General features: G+C 38.5%; 1 protein-coding gene across 4 annotated transcripts in view; it reads right to left on the minus strand.

The window, feature by feature from the left end:
- phactr2 (phosphatase and actin regulator 2) overlaps positions 1-19,531 on the minus strand; it is a 120,033-nt gene that overhangs the window by 15,414 nt on the left and 85,088 nt on the right. For 3 of the 4 annotated variants that reach the window (XM_060926339.1, XM_060926341.1, XM_060926340.1), the window contains exons 3-8: positions 19,205-19,279; positions 18,645-18,785; positions 14,086-14,334; positions 8,115-8,571; positions 2,001-2,164; positions 75-231 (exon numbers count right to left, since the gene is read on the minus strand). In XM_060926339.1, coding sequence (XP_060782322.1) covers positions 75-231; positions 2,001-2,164; positions 8,115-8,571; positions 14,086-14,334; positions 18,645-18,785; positions 19,205-19,279 — 1,243 coding nt within the window. The remainder of the gene's footprint in view (positions 1-74; positions 232-2,000; positions 2,165-8,114; positions 8,572-14,085; positions 14,335-18,644; positions 18,786-19,204; positions 19,280-19,531) is intronic. The other variant, XM_060926342.1, reaches the window with a different exon arrangement.

The following is a 19,531-nucleotide window of genomic DNA, read 5'->3' on the forward strand; positions in this document are numbered from 1 at the left end:
GTGCAGATGTTTGACAGTTTGGTACTCAGTTACACTAAAAACAGAGTGCTCTGCAGGTGCTTTGAGAGCATTACCTCACTAGTTTACAGCCTATCTGCTGCCGCAGTTCCTGTCTCTCCATCTCTGACGTCCTCGGAAGGATATTCTTCTCTTCCAGCTCTTTCTTGCTGGGCCTGTTGCCGAGTTTGACGGCAAGCGTGTCTCTGCGGCGGATTTTACTGGCAAGGGAGCCTACGGAAACAAATATTCACTCTAATCTCTCTCAGGCACTTGGGTCCTGCCACCATTAAAATGCCACAAAATGAGGGTGGAGGTAAAATTAGAAAGACAAAAAAAAAAAAAGAGAATGAGGAAGGGAGAGAGAGAAAGAAGTAGGAAGACAGGGGTGACTCGTAAAAGTTAGGTTGCTCAAGTTGGGTTATACAGTAATACACAGCAAAAACAATAGCAGTAAAGACACACTGTACATTATTTCCCTGCCTGACAAAGGCCTGGTGGATTAAGGTGTAAAACTCAGGTCTTGGCAATGTAACTGAATGTAATTCTTTGTTTGAATAAGTAACAGGGCATGCCAAAGGGCTTAAGCCAACAAAATAAATCTTCTGAACATGCTCCCAGGGTCTGACAGTAACATTTTCTGAGTATATTGTTAGTAAGCAAACATTTTGGTATAGAAGAGGGCTAATAATACAAAAGAAATTGCATTTTGCTGAGCTTCTCCGTCAGACTACATGAACATTTAGGTTATACAAGCAGATAATTGATTTATAAAATCGGCAAGAAAACGTCATGACCATATAATATTGATACTGTGACAAATTACAATGCACTTTTCTGCATATGGTGAATAGAACAGTGCTATATAACATTGTCATATTTCATTTCCAGGCCGGCACAGTGGTGTAACGGTTAGCACTGTCGCCTCACATCAAGAAGGTTCTGGGTTCGAGCCCAGAGACCAACGGGGACCTTTCTGTGTGGAGTTTGCATGTTCTCCCTGTGTCTCCGTGGGTTTCCTCCGGGTGCTCCGGTTTCCCCCACAGTCCAAAGACATGCAGGTTAGGTTAACTGGTGACTCTAAATTGACCGTAGGTGTGAATGTGAGTGTGAATGGTTGTCTGTGTCTATGTGTCAGCCCTGCAAGGACCTGGCAACTTGTCCAGGGTGTACCCCGCCTCTCACCCATTAGTCAACTGGGATAGGCTCCAGCTTGCCCACGACCTTGCACAGGATAAGCAGTTACTGATAAAGGATGGATATTTAATTTCACTTTATATTCTATGTTCAATTGTTTATTTTTTATAGGATTTAAAAAAAAAAAAAAAACCCACCTCAGATCTTTGAACATGGCAGTACTATTTTGCCAGCAGTTTGACTTATGATTAAAAAAAAATTATTCATCATTAATAGAACCCTCCCGTAAGTTAAGATGCAGGCAAGCAGAACTGAGAGAAACTAAATTAATTAAATTTGAAAGGACGTCCCAGGGAGGGTTTCCTATTTAAGATGATCACCTCATGCCTTGTACCTCACTCATGTTTGTGAATAAAGAACATTCTTTGTATTCTTTATGGAAGAACAATTGCATGAGTATGAGGGAAAAGGCCAGACATTTCTCATGCAAATAAAAGCTGTACTCAATTCCACTGATTCTTTATTGATATCAGAAACATTCAAGATGTCAGGGTCACATTTTTGATTATGCTCTGATTAAAGACAGAAAATATCCATAGGAAAATAGCCAAATAAAACAATTGGGGGGACGACAACTCAGGGAGCCCTATAGGAGTGCGGTTTCATTGTGTGCCCTTGTCGATACTCGTCACATGGGATCCATTTTTGGAATAATTTTGGCATGTTGAAAGATATATATATTTTTTTACACAAAGACTTCTGTTTTTATTTAATCTATACAAAGATTATGCTAATCAGATTTTATTGTGATCACCACATTCAGAAAATAAATTCTGTACTACTACACCACAAGTGAAAACACATACTGGAGGTGTACTCATCGTCTTCATCCTCCTCTTCTTCATCTTTATAGAGTATGGGCCCGTCCGAGTCTGAGTCACTAGCTGCTGTCTCTCTAACAGCATTAGGGATAATGCTCACTTCTGGACTTTCCACATTGACACCCTGTGGTTTCCTGCTTCCCTCAGATCTGTAAAAAAAAAATGTAATTTAAAAAAAAAAAAAGTCAGTCAGTCATGAAATCGACACTGCCTCAATACCACAATTACATCCGTAACCAGATTTTTTTTTAAAATAAATAAAAGTCAACCATGTGCTTACAATCCTTCTATTCTAATTTTACATTTCGCAATATGTAACACAAAATGTAATGTGTTCAACGGCTACCTTGGGAAACTGTTTCAGGGTCAACTTGACCATGTTCATCATGGCATGTAAAGTGTTTTTCAAATATTGTTTTTCCCCCCCAGGTGGCACGGTGGTGTAGTGGTTAGCACTGTTGCCTCACAGCAAGAAGGTCCTGGGTTTGAGCCCAGCGGCCGGTGAGGGCCTTTCTGTGTGGAGTTTGCATGTTCTCCCCGTGTCTGCGTGGGTTTCCTCCGGGTGCTCCGGTTTCCCCCACAGTCCAAAGACATGCAGGTTAGGCTAACTGGTGACTCTAAATTGACTGTAGGTGTGAATGTGAATGGTTGATTGTCTCTGTGTCAGCCCTGCGATAACCTGGCGACTTGTCCAGGGTGTACCCCACCTCTAACCCATAGTCAGCTGGGATAGGCTCCAGCTTGCCTGCGACCCTGTAGAACAGGATAAGCAGCTAGATGATGGATGGATGGATGGATGGATGGATGGATGGATGTTTTTTCCCAAAAAAAAAAAAGTTACACCTTAGGAAATCAGGTCACAGATGTTGGTCAGATGGTAAATGTGAGTAATGCAATAAGAACCTACTCACAGTACCAAGCAGATACACAAGAAATAAAACACACGCAAGTATGCTGCTACAGGTAAATAACTGCACATCCTGAAGCATTTTATTTTATTTTTTTAAAGATTTTTTTTGGGCTTTTTTCACCTTTATTGGATAGGACAGTGTAGAGACAGGAAATGAGCGGGAGAGAGAGACGGGGAGGGATCAGGAAATGACCTCAGGTTGGAATCGAACCTGGGTCCCCGGATTTTATGGTATGGAGCCTTATCCACCTGAGCCACGACGCCCCATGACATACTTTTTAAATTAAAGAATGACACACCATATATATATATATATATATTTAACACTTCATAGTTACAGTTAGGTCCATAAATATTTGGACAGAGACAACATTTTTCTAATTTTGGTTCTGTACATTACCACAATGGATTTTGAACAAAACAATTCAGATGCAGTTGAAGTTCAGACTTTCAGCTTTAATTCAGTGGGTTGAACAAAATGATTGCATAAAAATGTGAGGAACTAAAGCATTTTTTAAACACAATCCCTTCATTTCAGGGGCTCAAAAGTAATTGGACAAATTAAATAATTGTAAATAAAATGTTCATTTCTAATACTTGGTTGAAAACCCTTTGTTGGCAATGACTGCCTGAAGTCTGGACATCACCAGACGCTGTGTTTCCTCCTTTTTAATGCTCTGCCAGGCCTTTACTGCAGCGGTTTTCAGTTGCTGTTTGTTTGTGGGCCTTTCTGTCTGAAGTTTAGTCTTTAATAAGTGAAATGCATGCTCAATTGGGTTGAGATCAGGTGACTGACTTGGCCATTCAAGAATATTCCACTTCTTTGCTTTAATAAACTCCTGGGTTGCTTTGGCTTTATGTTTTGGGTCATTGCCCATCTGTATTATGAAACGCCGACCAATCAGTTTGGCTGCATTTGAGCACACAGTAGGTCTCTGAATACCTCAGAATTCATCCGGCTGCTTCTGTCCTGTGTCACATCATCAATAAACACTAGTGACCCAGTGCCACTGGCAGCCATGCATGCCCAAGCCATCACACTGCCTCCGCCGTGTTTTACAGATGATGTAGTATGCTTTGGATCATGAGCTGTACCACGCCTTCACCATACTTTTTTCTTTCCATCATTCTGGTAGAGGTTGATCTTGGTTTCATCTGTCCAAAGAATGTTCTTGCAGAACTGTGCTGGCTTTTTTAGATGTTTTTTAGCAAAGTCCAATCTAGCCTTTTTATTCTTGAGGCTTATGAGTGGCTTGCACCATGCAGTGAACCCTCTGTATTTACCTTCATGCAGTCTTCTCTTTATGGTAGATTTGGATATTGATACGCCTACCTCCTGGAGAGTGTTGTTCACTTGGTTGGCTGTTGTGAAGGGGTTTCTCTTCACCATGGAAATTATTCTGCGATCATCCACCACTGTTGTCTTCTGTGGGCGTCCAGGTCTTTTTGTATTGATGAGTTCACCAGTGCTTGCTTTCTTTCTTTCTTTCTCAGGATGTACCAAACTGTAGATTTTGCCACTCCTAATATTGTAGCAATTTCTCGGATGGGTTTTTTCTGTTTTTGCAGCTTAAGGATGGCTTGTTTCACCTGCATGAAGAGCTCCTTTGACCGCACGTTTTCTTCACAGCAAAATCTTCCAAATGCAAGCACCACACCTCAAATCAACTCCAGGCCTTTTATCTGCTTAATTGAGAATGACATAACGAAGGAATTGCCCACACCTGCCCATGAAATAGCCTTTGAGTCAAATTGTCCAATTACTTTTGGTCCCTTTAAAAACAGGGTGGCACATGTTAAGGAGCTGAAACTCCTAAACCCTTCATCCAATTTTAATGTGGATACCCTCAAATGAAAGCTGAAAGTCTGGACTTTATGTCCATTATATAACTATAACTTGAATATGTTTCAGTAAACAGGTAAAAAACCAAAATTTGTGTCAGTGTCCAAATATATATGGACTTAACCGTATGTGTCGTGGAAAAACAGGGGGCAAGTTACTTCCTGTTATCGCTTACATTATAACAGCTATAAACAGTTGTTTCCTCACCAGCCTTCTCTCTTCTCTTTCTCTCACACACACACACACACAAAAAAAAAAATCCCTCATGTTAACTTGTCATGTTATAATGAACTAAACTAAAAGAACTTGACAAAAACTAGAAGACTAAAGTCGGCTGTCCTGAAGACTCTCCAGCAGCAGAAAACGCACTCTTGTAACAAAAGCACCGACACTGGAGACAGAGGCATAAACAAACATCCCCGTACAGAAAGCTTCACCATTTAACCCATTAGACCAGGGCTTTTCAAAGTGTGGGGCGCGCCTCCCCTAGGGGGCGCCAGAGTTCTTCAGGGAGGGCGCAACGTGAGGAAAAATAAACCAGAATAAGTTACTATTGCGGACATTTAGCGAACTTCAGATAGCCTTTACCAGAAACAAAATGGATCGATTTTTAGTACCTAAAGCTACAGTGAGTGAGGAGACAGAGTCTGGGCCAAGCAAAAAAAAGAAGGAAGTATGAGCACGATTATTTAAAGTTTGGATTTTCATGGACTGGATCTGAAGATGCTCCACTGCCACAGTGTGTTGTCTGCCAAGAGGTGCTAGCTAACGATGCTAGGAGATGTTTAAAATGTGTAAAAAAAAAAAAAAAAAAGATGTTTTAAAAAGCACAGATGTTTAAAATGTGTAAAAAAAAAAAAGAGGTTTTAAAAAGCACAGATGTTTAAAATGTGTAAAAAAAAGAGGTTTTAAAAAGCACAGATGTTTAAAATGTGTAAAAAAAAGAGGTTTTAAAAAGCACAGATGTTTAAAATGTGTAAAAAAAAAAGAGGTTTTAAAAAGCACAGATGTTTAAAATGTGTAAAAAAGAGGTTTTAAAAAGCACAGATGTTTAAAATGTGTAAAAAAAGAGGTTTTAAAAAGCACAGATGTTTAAAATGTGTAAAAAAGAGGTTTTAAAAAAGCACAGATGTTTAAAATGTGTAAAAAAGAGGTTTTAAAAAGCACAGATGTTTAAAATGTGTAAAAAAAAAGAGGTTTTAAAAAGCACAGATGTTTAAAATGTGTAAAAAAAAGAGGTTTTAAAAAGCACAGATGTTTAAAATGTGTAAAAAAAAAAGAGGTTTTAAAAAGCACAGATGTTTAAAATGTGTAAAAAAAAGAGGTTTTAAAAAGCACAGATGTTTAAAATGTGTAAAAAAAAAGAGGTTTTAAAAAGCACAGATGTTTAAAATGTGTAAAAAAAAAGAGGTTTTAAAAAGCACAGATGTTTAAAATGTGTAAAAAAAAAAGAGGTTTTAAAAAGCACAGATGCTTAAAATGTGTAAAAAAAAAGAGGTTTTAAAAAGCACAGATGTTTAAAATGTGTAAAAAAAAAGAGGTTTTAAAAAGCACAGATGTTTAAAATGTGTAAAAAAGAGGTTTTAAAAAGCACAGATGTTTAAAATGTGTAAAAAAAGAGGTTTTAAAAAGCACAGATGTTTAAAATGTGTAAAAAAGAGGTTTTAAAAAAGCACAGATGTTTAAAATGTGTAAAAAAGAGGTTTTAAAAAGCACAGATGTTTAAAATGTGTAAAAAAAAAAAAGAGGTTTTAAAAAAGCACAGATGTTTAAAATGTGTAAAAAAGAGGTTTTAAAAAAGCACAGATGTTTAAAATGTGTAAAAAAAGAGGTTTTAAAAAAGCACAGATGTTTAAAATGTGTAAAAAAGAGGTTTTAAAAAAGCACAGATGTTTAAAATGTGTAAAAAAGAGGTTTTAAAAAGCACAGATGTTTAAAATGTGTAAAAAAAAAGAGGTTTTAAAAAGCACAGATGTTTAAAATGTGTAAAAAAAAGAGGTTTTAAAAAGCACAGATGTTTAAAATGTGTAAAAAAAAAAGAGGTTTTAAAAAGCACAGATGTTTAAAATGTGTAAAAAAAAAAGAGGTTTTAAAAAGCACAGATGTTTAAAATGTGTAAAAAAAAAGAGGTTTTAAAAAGCACAGATGTTTAAAATGTGTAAAAAAGAGGTTTTAAAAAGCACAGATGTTTAAAATGTGTAAAAAAAAAGAGGTTTTAAAAAGCACAGATGCTTAAAATGTGTAAAAAAAAAAAGAGGTTTTAAAAAGCACAGATGTTTAAAATGTGTAAAAAAAAAAAAGAGGTTTTAAAAAGCACAGATGTTTAAAATGTGTAAAAAAAGAGGTTTTAAAAAGCACAGATGTTTAAAATGTGTAAAAAAGAGGTTTTAAAAAAGCACAGATGTTTAAAATGTGTAAAAAAGAGGTTTTAAAAAGCACAGATGTTTAAAATGTGTAAAAAAAAAAAGAGGTTTTAAAAAAGCACAGATGTTTAAAATGTGTAAAAAAGAGGTTTTAAAAAAGCACAGATGTTTAAAATGTGTAAAAAAAGAGGTTTTAAAAAAGCACAGATGTTTAAAATGTGTAAAAAAGAGGTTTTAAAAAAGCACAGATGTTTAAAATGTGTAATAAAAGAGGTTTTAAAAAAGCTCATATGTTTAAAATAAAATGTGTACAACAACCTTTTTTTTTTAAATACGAATGGAACATTAAGTATAGCAACAATAAAAATTGTGTGTGTGTGTGTGTGGGGGGGGGGGGGGGGCTGTTGTTTATTTGCTCTCTGAGGGGGCTGACTCTCCCACACTTTGAAAACCCCTGCATTAGACTGTACTATGCTTTTCTTTGCTAAATAACCACACTTTGTTTCTGGTTATTATTAGTCTTAGATTATGGAGCATCTATTATATACGTCCCTGTGAAAGAACTGTTACTATAGAAACGAGAATATATTAAACAGAGAGCGTTAATAGAAACCTGGGATCTGAATTACAGTGGAAACTGTCAGATCTGCTGTTTATATAAAAAAAAAAAAAAGGCTGGCTCATTAGATATGAAAATAAAGCAATGCTGTGGTATAAGCATTGTTTTATTCTCATATCCAATTGTCATTTTATATACACAAAATGGCTAATCAACCTTCAACAGTAAAAATTAACTTAAAAACAAAAAGAATATAATGAATCAGCTGTGAAAGTCTATAAAAATAAACAGAACTGTGCACATACTGCATTTATACCATACAAGCCGGTGTGAAGTAACACCTAGGAGAGAATTTATAATAGTTTGCTTATGCACCTATTAAACAGGAACCACTGAATTGAGTAAACAGTTATATTTTACTCACTGTTGGTCTCCATCTGCTCCAGTCCTCGGGTCCTCGGTTGTTTTCTCTGTGCTCTGATTCTCTCCTGGTGTGTCTGAGGAAGCGGTGCTTTCTGTAAATGACGTCTCTTCTGTAGTTTTGTTTACATGCGGATGACTTCTGTCCGGCACCGACGATTCTGGCTGTTTCTTAGCACCTTCACCAACCTGAGACGTCTCCTTAACAGACTTCCCATCAGCACCGGAGGCCAGGTGGCTATGTCTTTGGTCTTTAGTGGAAGAGTTGCCTTCAGCTGGGTTTTCAGACCCAGCCGAGACTTTGGGACGGGGCTGAGGTGATCTGGCTTTCTTTCCAGTCTTACTCTCTGCTGGAGTCAATTCAGAGGCGCCATCTTTGAGGTTCTTCACACTTGTTGTTGAAGAAGCCGGAGAGGAACTCTTAGACGAGCCAGCAGTTTTCTTAGGAGTGGTGGATTTAGCTGTCAGGAAATGGCACGGAGTGAGAACAAAGCTTAGCTCCTGAGAATTTCTGAAACTAAATTAGTCCTATGTAATAAAAACACTGACAGTCGCAGTGAGGATTTTAGAAATGAGTGAAAAAGAAACATAGCACAACAAGAGTTATTTCTGGGTTAATTGAAATTTGCATAAAGAAAATAACCAACAATTTACACCGGACATAGGACATAAGTTGACATATAAAAATGTCAACACTGCAAAAAATGATATCCTGTTCAGAAAAAATATCTTTAATATAGGTTAATTATCTAATATTTCTTATTAAAAGATTATTAGAATTCAAATAAAATATTTAGTTTACTTTTACTCATTTCAAGCTTTACATTTATTCTATTGGCAGATGCTTTTGCTTCTTTCTAAAATTAAACGCTTAAAATTAGCAAAATTATCTGCCAATAGAATAAGAAGATTTATTCCATCCGCATTCACTGGATAAAAGCAATTGCATTTTTTCGACTGGCTACTCTACTACTAGGCTATCAGCTCATATACCGTGAGTAGAGAAAAACAAAATGGCGGAGTGTGTTGCTGAACCAACCGAAGACGAAATAAAAACTGTACTTGAAAACAAAACCCCAAAAAATACAAAAAAAGGAATAAAACGCATCTTTTTTTATTTTTCAAGAATTATTATTATTATAGTATTTTTCACAAATTGCTACTGTCATTTCGCCAGTTTGTTTACATTCTAAGCGGAAATTATTTTGTCAGACATTTTGGATAAAGTTTTTGTTTATTGAATCGGCAAAAAATAAAAAAGCTCCGTTTATCAAAATCCAGTGAATGTGGATAGAATAAAACAGTTATTCCACTCAATCTCGTCGTACATGCTTCATCAGCCATCACCTCATGTACGACTTGATTTCGTGGAATAAATGGTAAAGCGTGAAATGATTAAAAGCATCTAAAAAGTAAGCTAAATCTTATATTTGAGTTCTAATAATCTAATAAGAAATTAGTTAAAATTCACCCATATTAAAAGATATTTTCTCGAACAAGATATCACTTTTTGCAGTGAATGGAATATTTGCAGTGAATAGTGGTGCTGGTCCAGCTGCAGAAGTGCCAACAAGAAAATCCTAGTTTACGTTAGTAGGCAGGATGTCTCGTTTTCCTCAGATGTGCATGAAGCAACAAGAAGGAAATGGCAAAAGGAAGCAAAAAGTTCAGTGTGACCACTAATTAGCAGCACTGAACAAACGTCACAGTCCTGCTTTATTGTTTTCTATTGGCTTATAAGCTCGAGTTGTCAATTCAGAGGTCAAAGATCACCAAAATGAGGTTGGCATGAGGCGAAAGTATCCACTACCAGATGCAAATAAGTATCTTTCACGTAACATGTCCTTTGCCCTTCAGTCAATCGCTTTTTCCAGAGTGAATTTAATGTGTATTTAGTCTGACTGCTGCTTTAACTGAAATAGCAGAAACCTTAGTTTTCAGGTTTGTTCTGCGTCACTGTAGCAAGGGGTCAAAAATTCTAAACGCTAAACTGAAGATGTTTGCACCTATGCAGCTGTAATTACAACACCGTTCATTTAAAAATGTGATCTGGGACAGTAGGACATGCATGTTTTGATTTCATAATTTGAAATTTAGCTCATAATATAATTTAAATTTCTAACTAAACTTCGAAGTTTCTATTAAAATAACTCAATTTACACTGTTTTCACTCATGGGTGATGGTGAAAACATGACAAAAAAAGACGAAAAGTAAAAAGCAGAACAGGTTGAATTGGGTTGTTTTGATGGATACGAGTGATGGCACAGTGGTGTAGTGGTTAGCACTGCCGCCTCACAGCAAGAAGGTTCGGGGTTCGAGCCCAGCGGCCGACGAGAGCCTTTCTGTGTAGTTTACATGTTCTCCCCATGTCTGTGTGGGTTTCCTCCGGGTGCTCCGTTTTCCCCCAAAGACATGCAGGTTAGGCTAATTGGTGGCTCTAAATTGACCGTAGGTGTGAATGAGAGTGTGAATGGTTGTCTGTGTCTATGCCCATGTTTACATTAGACCGTATCAGCGGATCATCAGATTAACGTTTTTAAAACGATTAGTGTGCACACAGCAACACCAATACACGATTTGCGTGCACACAGCAACACCAATACACGGATACGCTCGGCTCCACAGGCATCCTGCGCTCCAAATCACTCCGCCCTGAACAGCGAGTGCCCTCTGGAGGGTGCGCACTCCGGCCCTGCGCAGCTCACAGAGCGCGCGAGTGAAGTGCACAAGCTGTGATTCGGGACTGAGCCGCTGTGTGTGAGATCCCAGCGCATATCACTTACCACTTGCAAGTGGAAGGATGGCAAGCCTAAAGACAATCATAACTACACAATGGGCAGTATTTGCATCAGTATTTGCAGTATTTTCATACTTTTATACTCTTTAATGAAAGGTGATACAAGGCGGAAGTCCGCGCCGTTTTTCAGCAGTCGCGTCACATGACCAACGCCAGCAACTCAGGAAGGTGGATGTCACAGTGACGTTGTCCAATGAGACGCCAGCTAGAGCTCAGCACAGCGTATCTCAATGTTTACACAGCACCGGAGCTGACACGATCTGGATTGAATACGTGGACCCTGGCGGATTCCCGTTTCCCGGCGTTTCCAGGCAGTTTAATGTAAACGGACAGTGCATCCGCGAAGAAAACGAGACAGATACAGTCTAATGTAAACTTGGCCTATGTGTCAGCCCTGTGATGATCTGGCGACTTGTCCAGGGTGTACCCTGCCTCTCACCCATAGTCAGCTGGGGTAGGCCCTAGCTTGCCCATGACCCTGCACAGGATAAGCGGTTACGGATAATGGATGGATAAGAGTTGCGTCTCATGGACATGGTGTTGACTGAAAAGTGAATTGAAAAGACACATCTCATAGTTTAGGTCTACTATATTTAGCGTAGCAAGATTGATTTTTTTTTTTCAGCTGTCTGGCAACGGAGCCATAAATAATACTTCTTGGAAAAAAATAATGCATAAATAATTTGATCACATCAAATAGATTCTAAAATTTCAAAAAATCGTCATGAAACTAATATTTATCAGAGACTCTAGTTCTAGATTCTGACCCATACAAATTTACAGGAATGAACGCAAAGTGAAACATTAAAAGCCTGAAGGGAAACCAATCCCACACTATCATGTTCATAAAGATAAGAAAATTCCTAAAGAATAACAGATGCTGAAGACGTCACACACGACCAGCTCTATATAGCAGCAGAGACTACAGAGGGCATTCCTGTTTTTCTGTGCACAGGATGCATGCAACCAACATGCGTGAAACAAACATGCAAAACAAGGCAACTCCGTCATTCTCCAACGGTACACTTCCCGTTAGGTAGAGAAGGGACAGAAACGCAGGCAATGATGCTGTTCATCAAACACAAAGCTTCTCATGCACTCACACCAGCATCGCAAGAAGGAGCCTTAAGAGTTAACATAACTGTTCTTCAATAAACCCTCAAACAACACACACAAATGTGATCAAGCATGAAGCCAAACTCAAAAGTGAAAATGAAGAAGCTGTCACGTGATTTCGCATTCTCAGCATCCATTTCCTTATTTCCATTTTTAGCCACAATGCTTCAACTTAATGACTGTTGATATAACTCAACCAATGGCATAACTACAGTTAGTTTTTGTTAAAGTACCTCTTGATGATTTCATTTTGTTCAGATGATTTATTGGACACAGATTAGTGTTAAAGTCAAATTTATAAACAGTGCAAAAGCTACATTTCTAAATTTCAAGCAAAGTCTCTCAGTGTTTTTGTAACCGAGTCACAAACTAAGCTTTATACCTTAAGCCCATCATCATGATATGCCACTACATTAGAGGACAATGTGGCAGCTAAAAATAACAGAATCGGCATGCTAAGCTAGCTCATTAGATAACTTACCTAATGCTAATGACGGATAAAACGTTTTTGATCATTATCTTCGGTTTTGACAGGTTTGACTACTATTAACTAAAACATTGAGAACATGAAAATTAAAAAAAAGTCACTCATACATTAAAATCTCACTTGTGTTTGTGTGATAAATAAAAGCTAGTTTACTAGAAGGTAGCTAGTCAGCTAGTTGACTTGGCTCGTGTTATTGGTGAACAAAATTGTGTATGTTAGCTAACAAAGGATATTTCTATGCCCAGTTTTGGTTGACTGGATAACGCTACAAGGAAAATGTTAGGGGAACGTTCTGGAAACTTAAAGCAAAATGTTATAATTGCAACATTAAAAGAACATCTATCAAGCTACATATTAGGTTGGGTTTTCATATTATAAAAATATTTCTATAGTAGTAGCACTGGGAACATTCTGTGGACATCAAAAAAAGATCATCCTTTGTACGGCTCATTGGACCCTATCAATTACACCCAGTGTTACTAGCCATATGAATTGCCAGGATGATTTCCTGGTGTTTCCTAATTTTATTATCCTTTATATTCATAGATCCGGTCATGTTAAGTTACGATAACGCAATTGAGAGGTCCCTATGCCATGTATTATTTTAAATATTTCAATTATTACAAACATTAAAAATAATGTTTTAAAATTCCATGTTCGGGGGTTCTTTTTAATTCAGATGTTCCAAATTTCTTAAATTAATTTTAAAAAGTCTCATTATTTTCACACGTGTGAGGTGTAAGGAATTAAGCACTTGGGGTTGTGTTAAATCAACAGCAGGGTGGTGCGAGTTACTCTTACCACCCATAAGCTGATTCTGTACCTATAACAAACAGCATGTTCCTTCGTGTTTTATTACTCTTACACCACAACAATTTGCAAAATAATTACCTTTATCAATTAAACAATGGCATGTTATACAGTATATTTTATCAATTTATAGTGATGTTTAATGTTGGGGAACCTCTACAAACAATTTCCTGGCATTACAGCTTCTAAAAATAAACATCCCCTCAACAGTCTCTTTTTTTTTTGTCCCTCTTGAATTTATTAAAAGAAAAAAAAATGTGTCATGTCACAAAGAAACTGGAAAGTCCTGGTAAGACTTTCCCATGGCAGAAAACGGTTACAAAGTGCTGACACCAAAGTCTACTTCCATAAAAACTAAAGAAGTGTCTACTTACAGAAAGCATGTTTTATATTTAAGTTAAATAACCCATTTAATATTAATTACTTAATATTAGTGAAATTATCTTGCTGCATGGACAGATATTTTTACTTGATAAGACATCTTAGAATAAGTTGGTTGCAATCTAGAACCAAAGTTTAATAATCTCAGAATTGGTGTCTTGTATTCTTCTAGTAGGAAATGCTAGATCGTTTCAACTATATTCGAGATATTTTCACTTGCTAAGATATCATTTTTTGCAGTGAGCACATTAAAATAAACCTGTGATTTGAATGAAAGGGAATAGTAACATGTCAGGGATTACGCTCCGTAACAAACAGGGCTCCCCCATGCACTGCACATGCAAACACTATGCTCCGTCACCACTTCAAGCCTGGATACTCACCATGAGCTGTGGCTCGTGAATTTTGTTTGGATGGAGAAGCGGAAGATTGTTTACTTGTGCCCTTCTGTACCTTTTTAACCCCTGTCTTGGCATCCTTCCTCACCCCTGCACATGTCGCCCCACTCAAGGCCTTGCTGGATGTGGCCTGTTGCTTTTTAACAGCGGGTCTCTGAACTCCAGATGCGTTGGCCTGTGGGCTGCATGTGTTTTCTTTCTTTTTTACAGGAGCAGAGACGGGACCAGAGCACTCTGGCATGTCAGAAATGAAAATGAAATGAAAACCGGCAGAGCCACAGACAGACAGACAGACAGACAGACAGACAGACAGACAGAGAACTTTGGGAAAAGCAGTAGATTTTATCCAATTACAACTCACATTCGAGTCAGTACAGTTAGAAGTAAAGCATGGTATACATTATACAATTAGCCATAGTGGAAAAAACCAAATGACATTTTAAATCTCAAGAGGGAAGGAAGTCATTTTTCATTAGCATAGTACTTTCCTGTAAATTCAGTTCAGAGAACTATTAAAAAGTTGATCACAAGTGATCTGTCTGTGCAAAGTGCTTAAGACAAGCCAAGCTAGAAGAAATACAGTTGAAATGAACAAAATGCTGAATACTAGTCTTTCTCTGCATGCAAAATCATGTTCACAGGTCACTCATCATGAAAGCAGTGGATTGCCAATAGCACTACACTGTCCGAAATAAGGGTACAGTAGGAGTCCATTTATGTCCCCCAGGGTACAATCAATCAACACTAATGTACCCTCTAGGGATCATTACTGGACCTCAAGGTAGCTAGGTGTATCTTTGCAGGGTCAAAAAGATACATACATGTTCCCAAGCAGTATATAAAAAGGTACAAAATAAGTACCTTAGAGGGTGGGGCCACAGTGACGAGCCATTGTACCCCTAAAGGGACAATAATATACTTTATTTTATGATAGTGTATTTTAACTAAAAGAAAATAAATCAACGGTTCAGATGACACAAGAAATTTTCTGAACCCAGACGATCCTGCTGGAAAATAAAGAAAAGGAAAGGTCTCAAATCTGGACATGCTGAATAGAAAATGGGCTTGATGAATCTTTCAGCTGTTACTGTAGCAGTGCCAGGCAAATGTACTCTGCTCGGGCCATACTGCTTGATCAGAACATGACAAAATCGACAAAAAACGATGCACAAAATGCTCAAAGTTTCTCTCTGTGAATAAATGCCAATTATTTAATGAGTGCATGAGACACCTACATATTCCCCCACTACTGCAGGACTTCAGATCAGATATAACGGAGTGCAACAGTTTGCATCCTTTAATTATTTTGGAGGGAAAAATTTAACATGTTCCACTCTTTTACTCCCCCCAAGAAAAAATGAATTGCAGGAAGTTAAGAATGAAATGTGGGTGAATCTGGCAGCAATACAAGGAGGAGAGGTTTGAACAAAACCAAAAGAAGGATTTTACTGACCCTTTCAGGTTGTCAATGTGTAACTGCTGACACAATTACAACGAAAATATTTGGAAGAATTGGAAGCATATTACAACTGACAGGATCTCAATAGCTGCTCTGAGGATACAGCAGAGATGGAGACAGTTCATCTCATCTCATCATCTCTAGCCGCTTTATCCTGTCCTACAGGGTCGCAGGCAAGCTGGAGCCTATCCCAGCTGACTACGGGCGAAAGGCGGGGTACACCCTGGACAAGTCGCCAGGTCATCACAGGGCTGACACATAGGTGGTGTTTACATTAGACCGTATCCGTCTCGTTTTCGTCGCGGATGCACTGTCCGTTCACATTAAAACGCCGGGAAACGACTCCACAGGCGGAACAACTTGAATCCGCCAGGGCCCACGTATTCAATCCATTACGTATCTGATCCAGTGCTGTGTAAACATTGAGAAACGAGAATACGCTGTGCTGAGCTCTAGCTGACGTCGTCATTGGACAACGTCATTGGACAACGTCACTGTGACATCCACCTTCCTGATTCACTGGCGTTGGTCATGCCACGTTGGTCATGTGACGCAACTGCTGAAAAACGGCGCGGACTTTCACTTCCTGCTATTTGTCCCGAATCACTGCTCGTGCGCTTCACTCGCGCGCTCTGTGAGCTGCGCAGGGCCGGAGTGCGCACCCTCCAGAGGGCACTCGCTGTTCAGGGCGGAGTGATTTGGAGCGCAGGATGCCTGCGGAGCCGAGCGTATCCGTGTATTGGCGTTGCTGTGTGCACGCGAATCGTTTTAAAAACGTTAACCTGATGATCCGCTGATACAGTCTAATGTAAACACCACCATAGACACAGACAACCATTCACACTCACATTCACACCTACGGTCAATTTAGAGTCACCAGTTAACCTAACCTGCATGTCTTTGGACTGTGGGGGAAACCGGAGCACCCGGAGGAAACCCACGCGGACACGGGGAGAACATGCAAACTCCACACAGAAAGGCCCTCGCTGGCCACGGGGCTCGAACCCGGACCTTCTTGCTGTGAGGCGACAGCGCTAACCACTACACCACCGTGCCGCCATGGAGACCGTTATTAAGGAAAATTATTTTATTCTCAATATACACTATGGGACTACTTATAGATGCTTCTTCATCATCACATAAGACCCAACACAAACGTCAGCATAAACAGTGAATATAAACTTCATTGGCTTTTATTCATTTTGTCCAAAGGGTATGTAAACTTTTGCACTCAACTGTACATTATGCAACAACCAATTCATGCACAAAGTCCACCTGTCTCAACGTGCTGTACGATGATAAAAAGCATAATGTGTAATGCTAGCAGAAGATTTTCTCCATTTTACATTTCAAAGAAATGCTTATTAATAAATGTGTCTACAACAAAACATAGTTCAGCTGCTAGATGCAAATAAACGACTAGAACATTTGCCTACAACCAAACAAGTATGCTTACTATTTCTGTAGATTTCTTCCCAGATCTATACATTTCTGTAGGGTTTTCAAACTATTTTGTAGCTAGGGACACCTTAAAAACATACACTGCCGGGCCAATCAATCAATCGGCAGTAATTTTTCACTGGACCGTCTTGCCTTTGTTTCAACAACCTTATACAATGTCACAGCATTTATTTCAATCCAGAGTAGCATTAAGTTTTCACCAAGATCTTGTTTTGACGATGGGAGAGTTGAACCACTCCATAAAGGCTTCTCCAGCACAAAGACTTTCAATGGGGTTAAGGTCAGGACGCTGTGGTGGCCAGTTCATGTGTGAAAATGATTCCTCAAGCTTCCTGAACCACTCTTTCACTATCTGAGCCCTAATTTTATTTCTGTGCCATCAGGGAAGAAAAACTCAATTGATGTGATAACCCGGTCATTGATTACATTCGGGTCGTCAGCTGACTTCATTTTATTGCCACATAACGTTGCCGAGCCTCGACCTGACCAACTGAAGCAACCCAAGATCATAACCCTGTCTCCAGAGGCTTGTACAGTGGCCACTATGCATGATCGATACATCGCTTCATGTGCTTCCCGTCTTACCCTGACACGCCCATCACTCAGGAATAGGAAAAATCTGGACTTATCAAACCACATGACCTTGTTCCGTTGTACAATATTTATGCTCCCTAGCAAACTGAAGCCTTTCTTCTTATTAGACTCACTAACAAGTGGTTTTCTTATGGCCACACAACTGTTTAGTCCCAATCCTGCGAGTTCTCATTGCAATGCGTGTGTGGAAATGCTCTTACTTTCACTATTAAACAGCCATGAGTTCTACTGTCAATTTTTATGATTCATCTTCACAAAGCATTTAAGTGATATCTGATCACTGTTGGGTCAAGATTTTTTTCAACCACATTTCTTCTGCAAAGTTGATGGTTCACCACTATCCTTCCAGGTTTTAATAATGCAGTTCTTAACCCAATTTTAGTCATTTCAGCAATCTCCTTAGTTGTTTTCTTTGCTTGATCCAGGCCAATAATTTGACCCTTCTGAAATACAGTAACATCTTTTCCACGACCACGGGATACGTCTTCTGACATAGTTGTTTAAGAAAGGAGAAGCTACTCACTGCATCAGTTAGGGTTAAAAGAATTGATACCAGCTGAAACACATTAAATCACTGCAGTAATTATTCAATTAAAGGCTCTTAAGTATTTGCTTATTTAAATCCAAAAGGTGAATTTTTTTGGCCAAACATGTATAGTAACATTTTGTCTATTTATTACAGCAGTAAAGTTTTTCTTTTTATTCCTGAACTTTCCAGCGACAGATCCAAGTGAACATCCAAGTGGATCCAGGCCTGCTTGCTTTGAGTCATTTAACTTTGGATTAAACCCACTGAAATAATTTGACTATGAAATAATGTCTATAAGAACAAAAAAGGGGAAGAAAAAAACCCCACAGATCCTGGCTATGCTTCACAGACCCCCGGTGGTCCTCAGACCCCACTTTGAGAACTGCTACTGCAGATGACTAGGTACTGTAGGATAGCAAACGTGCATGTGCACACAGACGCAAAAGCAAGGACAAACTTTCACACTCACAAATGCACGCACACAGTCTAAAAACGTGTCACCTTCTGTGCCATCAGCCTCTGGCGTAATCACAGTCTTCTCCTCAGCTGGAGTTTCTGGGGACTCAATGTCCACTTTGACCTCTTCTGTAGTTCCACTGGGAAGTGCATGTCCATTTAGAGTCCCTGTGCTCACTGCATCCTCTGAGAAAAACAAACACAGTCATTTAGATAAACCCTAAATCATTAATCCAATGGCTTTATATCCCTAACTAAGGGAAGCGCTTTTTTTTTTTAAATGCACTAACTAACGAACTAAATAAAGGAAGTGTTTATTAAACATACTCAAAATCACTTCTTTTAAGTAGCACCAAGCATGGTTTTGCTTTCATTATTAGTGTAGGACAATTATTACTCGTTCAATTAAATAAGGATCTTTGATGGTTTCATTTGGAGTTTCTGTGACACACGAGTTTGTTCCCTATTCACTGCTCTACAGAGAAATGAGAGATGTTCACTGGACAACCTCCAACACAAGGAGCACGTGTAATCCAATTACACAACCTTAACACATGAATTGCAAATATCACACACATGAATGTTTGATTAAGTGAAAATACAACCTTGGTCTGGAATAAGAACCCCTTTCCTGATGAGTTCCTCACGGGTTTGTCTGGTGGAAATTTTCCTCTCTAAAACTAAAAGGGCAGATGGGAGAGAAATTTTAGTTACAGCACAAAAGCTCTACTTATAAGGTCCTCGCACACGGCTCATTTTAATTCGAGTCAACGGACTATGATTCGTGGGTAGTGTAAATCCTGTACACAAAAATGTAATTCATTTTTATTTACTAATTATCTTGATCTTCCCTCATGTCAACTCAAAACTTTATTTTTTTCTGTAAGTACTAAATTAGAAACTGTATAAAGGTTGACAGAACATCAGCAAAA

The sequence above is a fragment of the Neoarius graeffei genome, chromosome 7 (genome assembly GCF_027579695.1).
Source record: "Neoarius graeffei isolate fNeoGra1 chromosome 7, fNeoGra1.pri, whole genome shotgun sequence".
Classification (NCBI taxonomy): Eukaryota; Metazoa; Chordata; class Actinopteri; order Siluriformes; family Ariidae; genus Neoarius; species Neoarius graeffei.